The sequence below is a fragment of the Rhinoraja longicauda genome, chromosome 9 (assembly GCF_053455715.1).
Source record: "Rhinoraja longicauda isolate Sanriku21f chromosome 9, sRhiLon1.1, whole genome shotgun sequence".
Taxonomy (NCBI): domain Eukaryota; kingdom Metazoa; phylum Chordata; class Chondrichthyes; order Rajiformes; family Arhynchobatidae; genus Rhinoraja; species Rhinoraja longicauda.
In genome coordinates, this window is record NC_135961.1 from 52,754,017 (window position 1) to 52,767,337 (window position 13,321).

Sequence of the window (13,321 nt, forward strand, 5' to 3'; positions counted from 1 at the left end):
AAGCCCGCAGGCCCCTGGATGGGGGCCGACATCGGGAGCTCCGGCAGCGGCAGAGGCAGCGTGTTCGCCCGCCCCGAATCGCGGGGCTTGGGTCGGCCCGCCGCAGACCTTTCACCGTCCGGCACGGCCTGGAATAGGCCGCGGGATTTTCACCGCCCAGCGGGGGCTTCAATGTCGGGAGCCACGACCGCCCCAACGTGGCAACTCCAACAGCCTGACCGCGGGAGAAGACGGCAGGGGAAGAGAGAAAGACATTCTGGCCTTCCATCACAGTGAGGAGGTGACTGGAGGAGACTCACTGTGATGGATGTTTCTTTTTGTTTGGTGTTAGTTTGTGATTGTATGTGTTATTGCATTTTTATTGATTATTCTTATTGGTCTTATTGTTCAACTGCGGGTAATGTTTCATTTCACCTCACATTTATGTGTATGTGACAAATAAACGACTATTGATATTGACTATTGAAATCCTTCGTAGCGTTTCTGTAACGAGGCGACCAGAACGACAGTACACACATACTCCAATTGTGGCCGAATCCAAACTTTTATAAAGATGCAACCTGACTTTCTGACTATTTTACATCAACACTTCACACCTACTCACAGCCTGACTCCAGTTTGCAAGACTGGCCCCTTCCTCTCCCCCCCCCCCCTCTCCCACCCACCCCTCTGCAATCACCACTTCACACCCACTTACAGCCTGACTCCAGTCTGCAAAGACTGGGCCCTCGTCCACCACACACCCCCTCCTTGCTGTCCAACATCAGTCTGTCCACTTCTCCAACTCCAACAATAGAAATTGAGGAGGTGGAGAGGCTATTCAGGAGACGGAAAAGCCATAAATCTCCAGGACCGGACAACGTTTCCCCCTCTACCCTCAAGCTCTGTGCCGAACAACTGGCACTGATCAACAAAGACATTTTCAACCAGTCCCTGCAAACCTAGGACAAGGATCACTGGTCTTAATGACTACAGGCCTGTCACACTGACCTCTGTAGTCATGAAGACCTTTGAAAGACTTGTGCTGGCCCAGCTGAAAAACATCACAAACCCCCTGCTGGACCCTCTGCAGTTTGCATACCGGTGGATGCACCAATAGATCGGTGGATGATGCAGTCAACCTAGGCCTGCACTTCATCCTCCAGCACCTAGACCGCAAGGGACCTATGCAAGGATTTTGTTTGTGGACTTTAGCTCTGCATTTAACGCCATTGTGCCAGAGCTACTACACTCCAAACTCTCCCAGCTGACTGTGCCTGAACCTTCTGTCAGTGGATCATCAACTTCCTGACAGACAGGAAGCAGCATGTGAGGCTGGGAAAGCACATCTCGGACCCGCAGACCCTCAGCATAGGAGCACCGCAAGGCTGCGTACTCTCCCCACTCCTTTACTCTCGCTACACCAATGACTACACCTCCACAGATTCCTCTGTCAAGCTTCTCAAGTTTGCGGACAACACGACCCTGATTGGACTGATCCAGGATGGGGAAGAATCTGCCTACGGACAGGAAGTGACACAGCTGGCATCCTGGTGCCTTCGTAACAACCTGAAGTTTATTGCTCTTAAGACAGTGGAACTGATTGTAGACTTTAGGAGAGCTCCCCTAACCTCCCCCCACTCACCATCAACAACATTTTTGGAAGCTATGAACTTGGACTCGAAGATACCTTTACGCATTAAATGTTGTTAAGAGTCCTGCCATTAACTGTATATTCAATGCCTAGACTGGCAAGCACAGGCAAGGGTTAAGGGCCTGTCCCACTTGGGCGATTTTTTTGGCGACTGCCGGCGACTGTCGGCGACTGTCAAAGTCGTAGCAGATCGCCAAAATTTTCTTTTACCCGACGACAATGACCACGACAATGCCGAGTCAGGTCGAGATTACACCATCTTCTGAAACATCACGAAAATTCCCACGCTGTCAATGCTTCTCCGGCGTCCTGATTTTCGCTGAAATCACTGACAAGTCGGTAAGTACTTGAGAGTTTTGAACTATAACACCTTGTATGGGTTACTTAAAAAACAAGCATCACTGTAACAAGGAATAAACTGGATTTGCTTCCAGTTTACTAATAGCTGTATTAATAAAAATAATTTTAAAAGTGGTTCAGTGGATTTTTATGAAAGGTGTGTGGGCATTCTTTGAAAATGTACGGGAGATGCATATCTGGTTTCTGGTTTGCATATCTGGGTTTGGAGCCCACTTTAAATGTAATGGCTATGGCCATAAACATCGCGAAAATTCCCACGCTTACCTGACCGTCAAACTGTCACCTCCAATCTACCTGTCAAATATCCTGACGGTAAATAAATTGGTTAAACACAAGCATTTTATGGTATTTTGAAATGACTTTACTTATTTTGATATTATGTGGTTCTAAATGCATCTAAGAGAACCTAGCAAACCTTGGGACAGCTTGCGACAGCGCCCGCAATAAGCAACGATACCTGCCGACAAGCCAGCTGTCACCTAGCCAGCTGACAGCCTAGTCGCCGGCAGTCGCCTTAAAATCGCCTAAGTGGGACAGGCCCTTTAATCTCACTGCCAAGGGTAACAGGCCAACATGGAACTGTTGCCAATACCTCATAGACCAGTTCAAGCCATATAATACCTAGGGTCGCCATCAAATCTGACAGCGCTCCAGAAGGCAGGTAGATGTTGAAGGATAGAGTCACGAGGGGCAGATTCAGTAAGGATGGGTGACAGGGTCTGAGTGGCCACTGCTGTAACAGAACCAGTGCCCACAAGATCTACCTGCTCATCCCAGGACTAGACCAGATCCCTAGAACAAGAGTTCTTGAAGGTACCTGGCGGCCCCAAGAATTGACCAGTCCCTGGGTATGATCCTGGTGCATCCCCGAATTGACCTGGAATTCTCATTCCCTGCTCACCCTGGCAATTAAAGGTAAAGTCCAGGACACTATAAGATCACAGATATCGGAGAGGCACTCTTTAAATATTTTAATTTATTGGTGTCACTGAGTGGGGTGGTTGGGAAGCTGGAAGAGGTCATATCACAGAACCTTCTGGAATATATGATGGTGAAGAAACCGAAACACAAGTCTGATCGACAATCGAAGCCCGTCATCTTTTAGGCCTTTGGGTTGGCCACCCAAAAAATACAGGTGCTAGGACCCTACACAGGGTAACGAGGGACATGGAATTAACTTTTCTCCTGGGGATTAGCGCAAATTATGAGAGACATAGATGGGGTAGACAGTCAGAACCTTTTTCGTAATTGACCCTTGTCTGTAATTGAAGGAAAATTAGTTGTGAGATGAAAGATATTATGGAGAAATTACAGGGAGCTGATTTCTTTGAATATGTTTTTGGTCCTTGCCATAAAAAGAAGGCTGACCCTGAGACCTGCTCCAGTCAGTGTGGATTGGAGCCTCCAGTAGATGCCTCGGACTGAATAGAAAGGGTGGGCACGGACCAGTTTCCGTGATTCAAACGAGAAGAGATTGTTTCAGAGATTGTTTCCTGTGCCTGTTTGTAATCGACCAACACTGGAGGAGGAGGAGGAGGCCATTCAACCTTTTGCCAATGCCTAGCTGGTTGGACTGTGATTACTTAAAGAAAGACAAAAAATCCTTGTACATCTAAACATCTAGCACTTGTCTCTTTCAGTCTTTTCCAGAGCTTGTCACATGGTTTCCACGAGAAACAAGACAACCTGTGTAAAAATCCCACTAACACCAATGCAACAATGACCTCATTAAAGTTGATGTCTCTAATTTCAAGTAACCACTGCATTCCCTCGCTCTCTGCCCCTCCCTCACCTTAGTCTTCCTGCCAGTTCCACTGTTTGCACCCAAATATCCCTTCGTTATCACCTCTTCCACAGCCAACCTTGGACCATTGTGGGCTCTGCCTTTCCTTGGTCATCGGAGCCAGCTCTAAATTGTTCTGAACCTTTTCATACCTCTAGTTTCCTTCTGCCCTGACGCTCAGTCTGAAGAAGAATTTCGGCCCGAAATGTAACCTATTCCTTCACTCCAGAGATGTCGCCTGACTGCTGAGTTACTCCAGCATTTTGTGTCTATCTTCAATAAAGCTATGTTGGATTTGGGGTCAGAACTTAGAACATCTGTGAAGGGAAATGGACAGACAAATTTTCGGGCACAACACAGTAACATGACCTTCGGCCCACAATGTCCATGCCGATCAAGATGCCAAGGTAAACTAATCACCTCTGCCTGCATATGATCCATATCCCTCCATTCCCTGCACAGCCATTATAGAACATAGAAGTGTACTGCAGAAGCGCTTGGCATGGTGACCATGGATCTATCATTCTCCAGCTGAAAATGTGCAGTGGCTTGTTAGGCAAACAGACCTCCCAAAATGCAGCTCTCCCAATGGATTGCTCAAGATGTCAGCCACGGTTAATACAACCTCCTACTCGTTCTGCATCACACTGATATTTTGCCCCGTCATATATTCATCCAGTTCCCCTCTGAATCTGCCAAGGCCTCCGCTCATCCTCCCCCGCCATTTCTGATCTCAATCACTCTCAGCCCATCTCCTGCGGTCACTACCCCTCATGCCACTGGAGGATGCCTGTCCTTATTTACTCTGTCAAAGCTCCTGACTTTCAATCTCCCCTTAATCTTCTGTGCTCCATGGGAGGATATCACTCACTCTGCCCTCCCTACCACCTGGGATGTTCTCGGCCAGCTTCCAGTTTCCTGCATTAGGCTATGGTCTGGGGACAAAGTTCCCAGGCTTTCGCAGTAGTGTGCAGTCAGGATCCTCCTTATATCAGACACCTGGTCTTCCTGCAGTGCTTAGCACTAACATTCCCAGTGAATCAGACATTCAGAGCCCAGTTGGGGCCGTTTGAGAATTTGAAATCAGTGTTACGGATGGAAGGCTCTATTCATTAGAGTTTAGAAGCACGATCAAAAGCAGACAGGAGGCCATTCAGCCCTTCCAAACCTGCTCCACCATGCAATGTGATCGAGGCTGATCCTGCCTCAATACCACATTTCCTCCTTCTCCCCGCACCCTTGAAGCCTTTTGCGTTTCAAAAATTGTCTATGATAGGCAACGTAACCGAACAATTTTAAGGCATGGGTTGACAATAAAAATGTTGGGATGATATTTCTCCTCATGTGACTATCTGGGACCGGAGGTAATTGTTTCAGAATATGAAGGCACCAGTTTAAGACTGAGATGAGGAAGAATTTCTTCTTTCAAGGCTAAGAGTCTTTGAAATTCCTTGCCTTGGAGTGCTCAATTGATGAATACATTATGATCCAGGAGACTGCAGATGCTGGAATTTGGAGTAAACATCAAACTGCTGGAGGAACTCAGTGGGCCAGACAGCATCTGTGGAGGAAAATGGATGGCACCTGGGTTTCTGGATGACTTTCTGGGTTGGCACCATTCTTCAGACTGAGGGGACTAGGTAGATCTGATGGCAAGTTTCGAATTGTCGGATCTATCCTGAATCTATCCCATTCAGCCCAACTGTAGTGCCACAGAACACGATGGAGGGAGTTCTTGGTGTGAAGCTGGGATTCCATCTCAGCCGTAATGTGTGAGGGTGATGCCAAAGATCTGACGGCACTAATTTGGAGGAAGTCAGCTGTTCATGTTTTCAATCACAATATTCACAGCATGAAAATATGTAGTTTGCTTGTGGGATCTTGCTGTGTGTATATATGCTGCAGTGTTGCCAATGCCTGACAATTTCCCACTACAGATGCTGTCTGACCCGCTGGGTACCTCCAGCAGTTATGTTTAGTGCTCAAGCCAAAGAGCCACGGACAAGAGTACCAGACACTGGCAGGGGACAGGCAGTGGGGGGGAAGAGCTGCAATCCAGCCCACAGCTTCACAGCACAGAGCGCTGTGCGCCTTTGTATTGCCTCTCCAGCCCCACTACCCCTGCCCCGAGGGCACTGCTTTGCAGAGCCACAGGAATGAATGGGGAAGATTCAAGATTTGTAATGACACCGATTCCCTCCAGACAGGCAATGCATTTTGTCTCCGACATGTTTAGGAGTGGCTTCCACCACCACAGGACATCCCAACGTGCTGAACATCCATTGGAGTGCTTCCGAATCAGCCATCATAGTGCGGCAACGGAAGGGAGCTTGAGGAGGGCGTTCCAGCGGCAAGGATTAGCATAGGTAGGTGCCACAGTTGGCATGGATGAGATGGGCCAAAGGGCCTGTTTCCGTGCTTCAAGGTTCTCTGAAAACCATGGCCATCAATGACGTTTACTTCAGTAATAGGCCAGGATTGAGATATACCAAGACACAACCCACCGATCACATTGACTGAATAACACGCGTCCATCATTTCAGAAACTAGGAATGAATTCCCGAACCCCCAATCTACCTCGTTGCAGCCCTTGCACTTTTTGATATCTGCAATTCCTCTGGAGCTGTAACACTATATTCTGCACTGTTTCCTTTTGCTTTGTACTTTTTGTTGTATTGATGCATAGTTTTGATTGTGCTCATGAATGATATTTTTTAAGGATAGCACACTAAACAAAGTTCTTCACTGTATTGACATTGGTTTACGTGCCAATAGTAAACCAATATCAATACCAACCCAGCATAATACAAAACTTCATGAACCTACCTCTTTAGTTCTTCTCGGTTGGTTTCTGCCTGTTCATGGAATGATTCTGTTTTGTCGTCAGTCAAGCCGGGTTGGATGGAGACAGCTGCGGGGGCATCTGCCTTTTGCTTGCAGTCAGACTGTGCCTTGGCAAAGGCTACCTGGGACCCTTCAGTCTCAGCCTCGGTATTGAAGGGAAAGGAAGGAAGAGAGCTGTCCTCCAGCACTCCAAAGGAGCAGCTTTGACTGGGGTGCACGGAAGAAGAGTGGGAAGTGAAATCGGGATGTCTCGCAGACTTCCTGAGCGTGTCCCCTCTGCCTGGGAGGGCGGAGGCATCCCGGGGAAGATTAGTGTTGGTCGCAGGCTGAAGTCGAGGAGGGGCTGATGCTGAGCTGGAGAGCTTTTCCGACTGGACGGACGCATCTGCAATCAGATTGGCCAAGGACCAAACATCGATATCAAACATTCGACAAAATCACTCACTGACGGCGAGTAGACGAGGGGCCTCCTCAAACCAGGACCCCTCCTACACCAGAGGCAGGTTCAAGGAGATTCCCTCCCCTTGTGTGGTCAGAAAATCATCCGACATATAGCACAGAAACATGTCCTACGGCCCACAGAGCCCATTAACCACACATTTACACTAATCCCACATGAATCTCATTTTATTTACACCACATCCCCTTCAATTCCAACAATATTCTACCACCCATCTACATGCTAGGGGCAATAAACAGCAGTTGAATTAGCCTACCAATTAAACTTTGGGATCCTTTGGACCTGCACACACACTATGCTCAGGACCTGTGTACACACCATCCCACATTGTAGATCCTGCCCATGTTAGTCTTCCCAAAATGCAAAGCCTCACATTTCTGTTTTAAATTCCATCAACCATTCCTCAGCCCACCTGCCCAACCGATCAAGACCCTGCTGCAATTTTTGACAACCACCTTCACTACCTACAATACCACCCACTTTAGTGTCATTTGCAAACTTGCTAATGTACGCCATGTACGTTCTCATCCAAATCATTGATATAGATGACAGACAGCAATGGGCCCAGCATCGAACCCTGAGGCACACTACTAGTCATGGGGCAGTCCGAGAAGCAACCTTCCACCATCACACTCTGCTTCCCTCCAATAAGCCGATTTTCTATCCATTCAGCTATCTCTCCTTGAATTCCATGATATCTAACCTTCCAGAGCAGCCTACCATGGGGAACCTTCTCGAATGCCTTGCTGAAATCCATATATACAAGGTTCTGCCCTCATCGACCTTTTTGGTCACATCCTCGCAAAAGTCAATCAGATTCATGAGTTACGATCTCCCATGTACAAACCATGTTGACGATCCCTCAACAGCCCTTGACCAATTAAATGCATATATATCCTATCCCTTAGAATACTCACGAGTAACTTTCTGACCACAGATGTTAATCTCACTGGCCGGTAGTGCCCAGCCTATTCCCTGCAGCCCTTCTTGAATAGATGCACAACATTTGCCACCCTCCAGCCAAAGACTCTATAGAAGCGGATAAATTACAACTTATAAAAGACATTTGGGCAGATATATCTGACCATATGGACATATATATGGCCCATTAGAGGCCGATGGGCCAAATGCAGACAAATTGGATTAGCACAGTGTACCATCTTGGTTGGCATCAAGATGGGCCTAAATGCCTATTTCTGTGCTGTATCGCGCCATGACTCTATAATCATATGGCAAGTGGGATTAGGTTAGCGACAATGGTTATGTTGTTAATGTGGGACATTGCCAAGCACACAGACTACAGACTAGAGAGAAGAAAGGAAAAAAGGATGACAAGCCAAAATAGTTCCCATATATACAGTAGGAGAGAATTTATTATCTAAAGTTGTGTGCCTGCTTTACAAAGCAGGACTATAGGAAATGGTTCAGAACCTTCTCTCCCAGACAGAGTTCTCAGCTGGAGGATCTAACAAGGAAGGCGTTGAAAAAAACCCAGTAGCAATGGGAACCTTCAATAAGTATGGAACCCGAGAAGCTGCCACTCCGCAGATGGCTAAAGGGTTTAGGTCTAACAAGGCAAAAGAACGTGCCGCAATGACATGGTACCTCGTTTCATGCCAGTGTTTCAACTGACTTCCAAGACAATGAGGCAGCAATGATAAAGGAATTGGTGATACGGTCACCATTGGAGGGACACCCTGAAATGATTGTTGAAGGAAAAGAAGATTTCTATTAAAAACAGAGAAATTTGGAGGTCAGTACGAAAGCTTTGGAGGGGTATGTCCAAGCAGGTGATGCAATGCAGTGGGTATAGTTTAGAGTAAGCAATAATAGAGGTTCAGAAGAGATATCGGGAAAGTTTTTTTTCCATTGTGAGAATGTTGGAATCTGGAACATTGCCTGAGGGGATGCTGGAGGCATTGACTCTGACAATATTTAATTATCTAGACGAGCACTTGAATCACCAAAGCGGAGAGTTCTAGAGACCAAGTGCCGGTAAATGGGATTAGTACAGATGAGTAGGAAGGTCGGCATAGACATTCCTGATTAGTAAGGGTGTCAAGGGTTTTGGGGAGAAGGTAGGAGAATGGGGTTGAGAGGGAAAGATAGATCAGCCTCTATTCATTGGTGGAGTAGATGGGCCAAATAACCTAATTCTGCTCCGATGACTTATGAATTTATGGTGGGCCGAAGGCCTATTTCTGTGTTGCGTGACTCTAGGTAACTCTCTCAAAGAGCCAACAGAGCTGTGGTGGCTGAATAGCCTCATTTTATGCTGTATCATTCCCTGTGCACAGATCAGGAAATGATGCGTTCTCAATGTGGAGTTCAAAGGGTTGGTGGGTGGGTGGCAGTGTTCGTGTTGCGAACTGTGTAGAGTGCCCTTTCCTGGATCCCACTGCTTAGTGGATTCCACATCTGGCACTGGGCATGAGGATGGAGATTTAAGAGGGACATCAGGGACAACTTCTAATGAGAGGATTGTCTGTATCTTGTATGAGATGCCAGAGGATGCTATAGAATCGGATGCAATTACAATATTTTAAAGACATTTGTATATATATATGTGTGTGGCTAGGAAGGGTTCAGAGGGCTATAGTCCAAATTCGTGCAAATGGGACTAGCCCAGTATGGTTGGCATGGACAATGGGCCTGTTTCTTTGCTATTTAGATGCTGGTGAACCTCTTGTGACCACTCCCGTTAAAGACAGAAATTCCCTCCAGCAATTTCAATTGTTACAAGAGTCCAAACCTCAGGCAAACGTTCCCCAGAGATTCTGATAGTACTCAAGGATGCTGATCAATGCCCTAACTAAGCACGAACAAAACAGGATTCTTCAACTGCCGACAGCTCCCTGAATATACTCTGCCCAGCACAGCACAACAACTGTCTCACATGCTTTCATGGTTTTACTCATCACAGCCCCTGGACATCACTGCAGGAGTTACTCGGGGCAGTGTCTTCAACCCAACCATCTTCAGCTGCTCCATCAATGACCTTCCACCCGTCATAAGATCAGTAGCGATGTTCACTGATGATTACACAATGTTCAATTCCATCACATCTCCTCAGCAAATGAAGCAGCCCATGCCTGCAAGCAGCAAGTTCTGTGTAACATTTCAGGCAAGTGATATACTTAACATTCAAGCCACAAATATGCCAGGTCTTGACTACCTGTGACAATACAGAACCTAACCTGAACATTCAATAGCATTGTCATCACTGAATCACCACATCAACATCCTGGGGGTCACCATTAACAAGATGTTCCTCCTGATCACCATCTGAAATGGGCATTCTCCCCTTCAACCTTTTAACACCACTGAAGATCACACTGGGCAAATTTACCTGACATTTATTGACCTTATTGAATTGCTGTGAGAGTGATGTCACATGTGGCCAGACTAGGTAAGGTTAACACATCTCATTCTCTGAAGGTTATTAACAAATAGGCTGGGATTTGACTACCAACCAGGATTGATACAATTTATTACATGTAGTTCTGGTCACCCTGCTATTCACTAGGACTCGAGGGCTTGAGTTATAAGGAGCGTAGGAGTCTAAGGAATGACCTTATAAAATGGTGGTCTTGGCATAATGCCCATGAATAAATGAAAAGCTTCTCTTTCCACATTCTCTTCCGTTTGTGAAGAACAACACGGACAATCCCACTGGTCTTGAACCACCAGCGTGGAGTCAGATTAAATTGACATGAGCAGAGCAGGTCAACTTACGCTCAACGTTTGAGCTCCGGTTCGTTGGTTTCGAGACCACTGCAGGTTGAGTTGCCTTTCCAAAGTCATCGCTCTGAGCAGCACCGATGGTGGTGCGGTCAAGATGGCCGCCCATCAACGAGGCTTGCGATTCTCCCTGAGGGGACAGGTCTTTATGAGGAGGGCTCTGGTCAGACGTTCCTGCAAGATGAGAAGATAGTTGACACGTCGATCGGTGACAAGTCGTGTGGACCAAGGCTGTAAGCTCCCTGCCCGGGAGGAGCTGCAAGTGGCAGTCGCCACTCCGTCATCAGTGTGTGGAGGATGAGAGGCACTGACTGCGGCCCCCTTTGCACACACAACGCTGCAACAGGTGGTGGTGGTGGGGAGGGCAACGAGCCATTTGGTCATCATGCACCCTTCTATACCAATCTCATTCTCCAACGTTTAGCACGCAGCCTTCACTACCATGGCCATTCAAGTGCTTTAGAGCCATAGAATCAAACAGCATGCAAAAAGGCTGTTCACCTCAACATGTCCATGGTGACCCAAGATGCCCATCTAAGTTACTTCGGTTTCCCCAGGTTTGACCCACATCCCTCTAACTCTTAAGACAGATACAAAATGCTGGAGTAACTCAGCGGGACAGGCAGCTTCTCTGGAGAGAAGGGATGGGTGACGTTTCGGGTCGAGACCCTTCTTCAGACCGTCTGAAGAAGGGTCTCGACCTGAAATGTCACCCATTCCTTCTCTCCAGAAATACTGTCTGTCCTGCTGAGTTACTCCAGCATTTTGTGTTTATCTTTGGTGCATTAACCAGCATCTGCAGTTCCTTCCTACACATTCCCTATAACTCTTTCCTATCTAAATAACTGTTGTTATTGTACCTGATCAACCACTTTGTAGCTCAATCCAAGCACACGACAGTGAACGATGTACTTCTGATCCCTAGGGGTCTACTGTTCACTACACATTTCTATCCTAGTTTGACTTCTCAAAATGCAATACCTTGCACATATCTGAATTTCACATCATTTGCCATTCCTCCATCATGTGCCCAGCTGATCAAGATCCCACTATAATTTTTAATAAATGTCTACAATACCATCTATTTTCATGTCATCTGCAAACTTACAAACTTACATGCCTTGTACGTTCTCATCCAAATCATTTATACAAATGACAACCAACAATGGCCCCAGCAATGCCTGTGGCACACAACTTCAGTCCGAAAATCAACCTTTCACCATCACCCTCTGCTTCCTACTGTCAAGCTAATCTCATCAGCTAGCGCTCTCTGGATCCCATACTATCTAACCTTCCAGACTATTTACCATGCAGACACCTTGTCAAAGGCCTTGCCAATAAACAACGTTCACATCCTGCCTTCATCAATCCTCTTGGTTACCTCTTCAAAAACCTCTAACAGGTTTAAGAGACATGATTTCCCAAGCACAAAGCTGTGCTGACTATCCCTAATCAGTCCTTGTTTATTCAAATGCTGGTAGATGTTCTCCCTGAGAATCCTCTCCAGTATTTTATCCACCACCGATGTCAAGCTCACCAGCCTGTAGTGCTCTGACTTGCCCTTGATGCATTTATTAAATAACTGTACAACATTAATCACCCTCCAGTCTTCCAGAGCAGCTCACAATACTCCAAATGTGGTCCATCCAAAGTTTTATCAAGTTGCAACGTGACTTCTATACTCTTACACTCAATCCCCCAACTCATGAAGGCAAGCATACTTTCTGCCTTCTTTACCACTCTGTCTAGTATGTTGCCACTTTCAGGGAGCTATGGGCTTGGTCTCTAAGATACCTCTGTAAATCAGCGTTGGTTAAGGGTCTTGCCATTAAATGTATACTATTCCCTTACATCTGGCCTCTCAAAGTGCAACACCTCACACTTTCCTTGATTAAATCTCATCTGCTTTGTCTTCGCTCATATCTGTAACTGATCCATATCCCACTGTAACCTTTGACAGCCTTCCTTACTGTCCACACTGACACCATTTTCCGTTATTTCTGCAAATTTACAAACCCACCCATCTACATTTTTGTCCAAGTCATTTATATGTATCTTAAACGGAGGTCTCAACACTGAATCCCTGCAGACCACCACTGGTCACAGAGCTCCAGCCAGAATGACACCCTTCTACCATTGCCCCCTGTCTGCCAATGCTAAGCCAGTTCTGAACCAAGTCACTGTGGATCCCAAGCATCTCACCTTCTGGACCAACCGACCATGAAGAATTTTGTCTATTGAAGCCCAAGTAGGCAACATCCACTCCCCTAATCAATCCACTCCACTCCATCAATCACCTTCATCTCCTCCTCACTAAACTCAGTCAAGTTTGTAAGACATGACCTGCCGTGGATGAACTAGCTGCTTCCCTACACTTCTCCAGAACGTACCCATCCTCAACCCTGGCCATTGGTCTTTAAATGACTCCCACATGTCAGATATGGACTTACCAAATAACAGCTGTTCCCAATTTATTCTTGCCCTCGCTGCTGACTAATAA

At 46.6% G+C, this 13,321-nt stretch overlaps 1 protein-coding gene across 3 annotated transcripts in view; it reads right to left on the reverse strand.

Moving 5' to 3' along the window:
• phactr2 (phosphatase and actin regulator 2) overlaps positions 1 to 13,321 on the reverse strand; it is a 114,349-nt gene that overhangs the window by 22,796 nt on the left and 78,232 nt on the right. For 2 of the 3 annotated variants that reach the window (XM_078405484.1, XM_078405486.1), the window contains exons 5-6: positions 10,816 to 10,995; positions 6,603 to 7,005 (exon numbers count right to left, since the gene is read on the reverse strand). In XM_078405484.1, coding sequence (XP_078261610.1) covers positions 6,603 to 7,005; positions 10,816 to 10,995 — 583 coding nt within the window. The remainder of the gene's footprint in view (positions 1 to 6,602; positions 7,006 to 10,815; positions 10,996 to 13,321) is intronic. The other variant, XM_078405485.1, reaches the window with a different exon arrangement.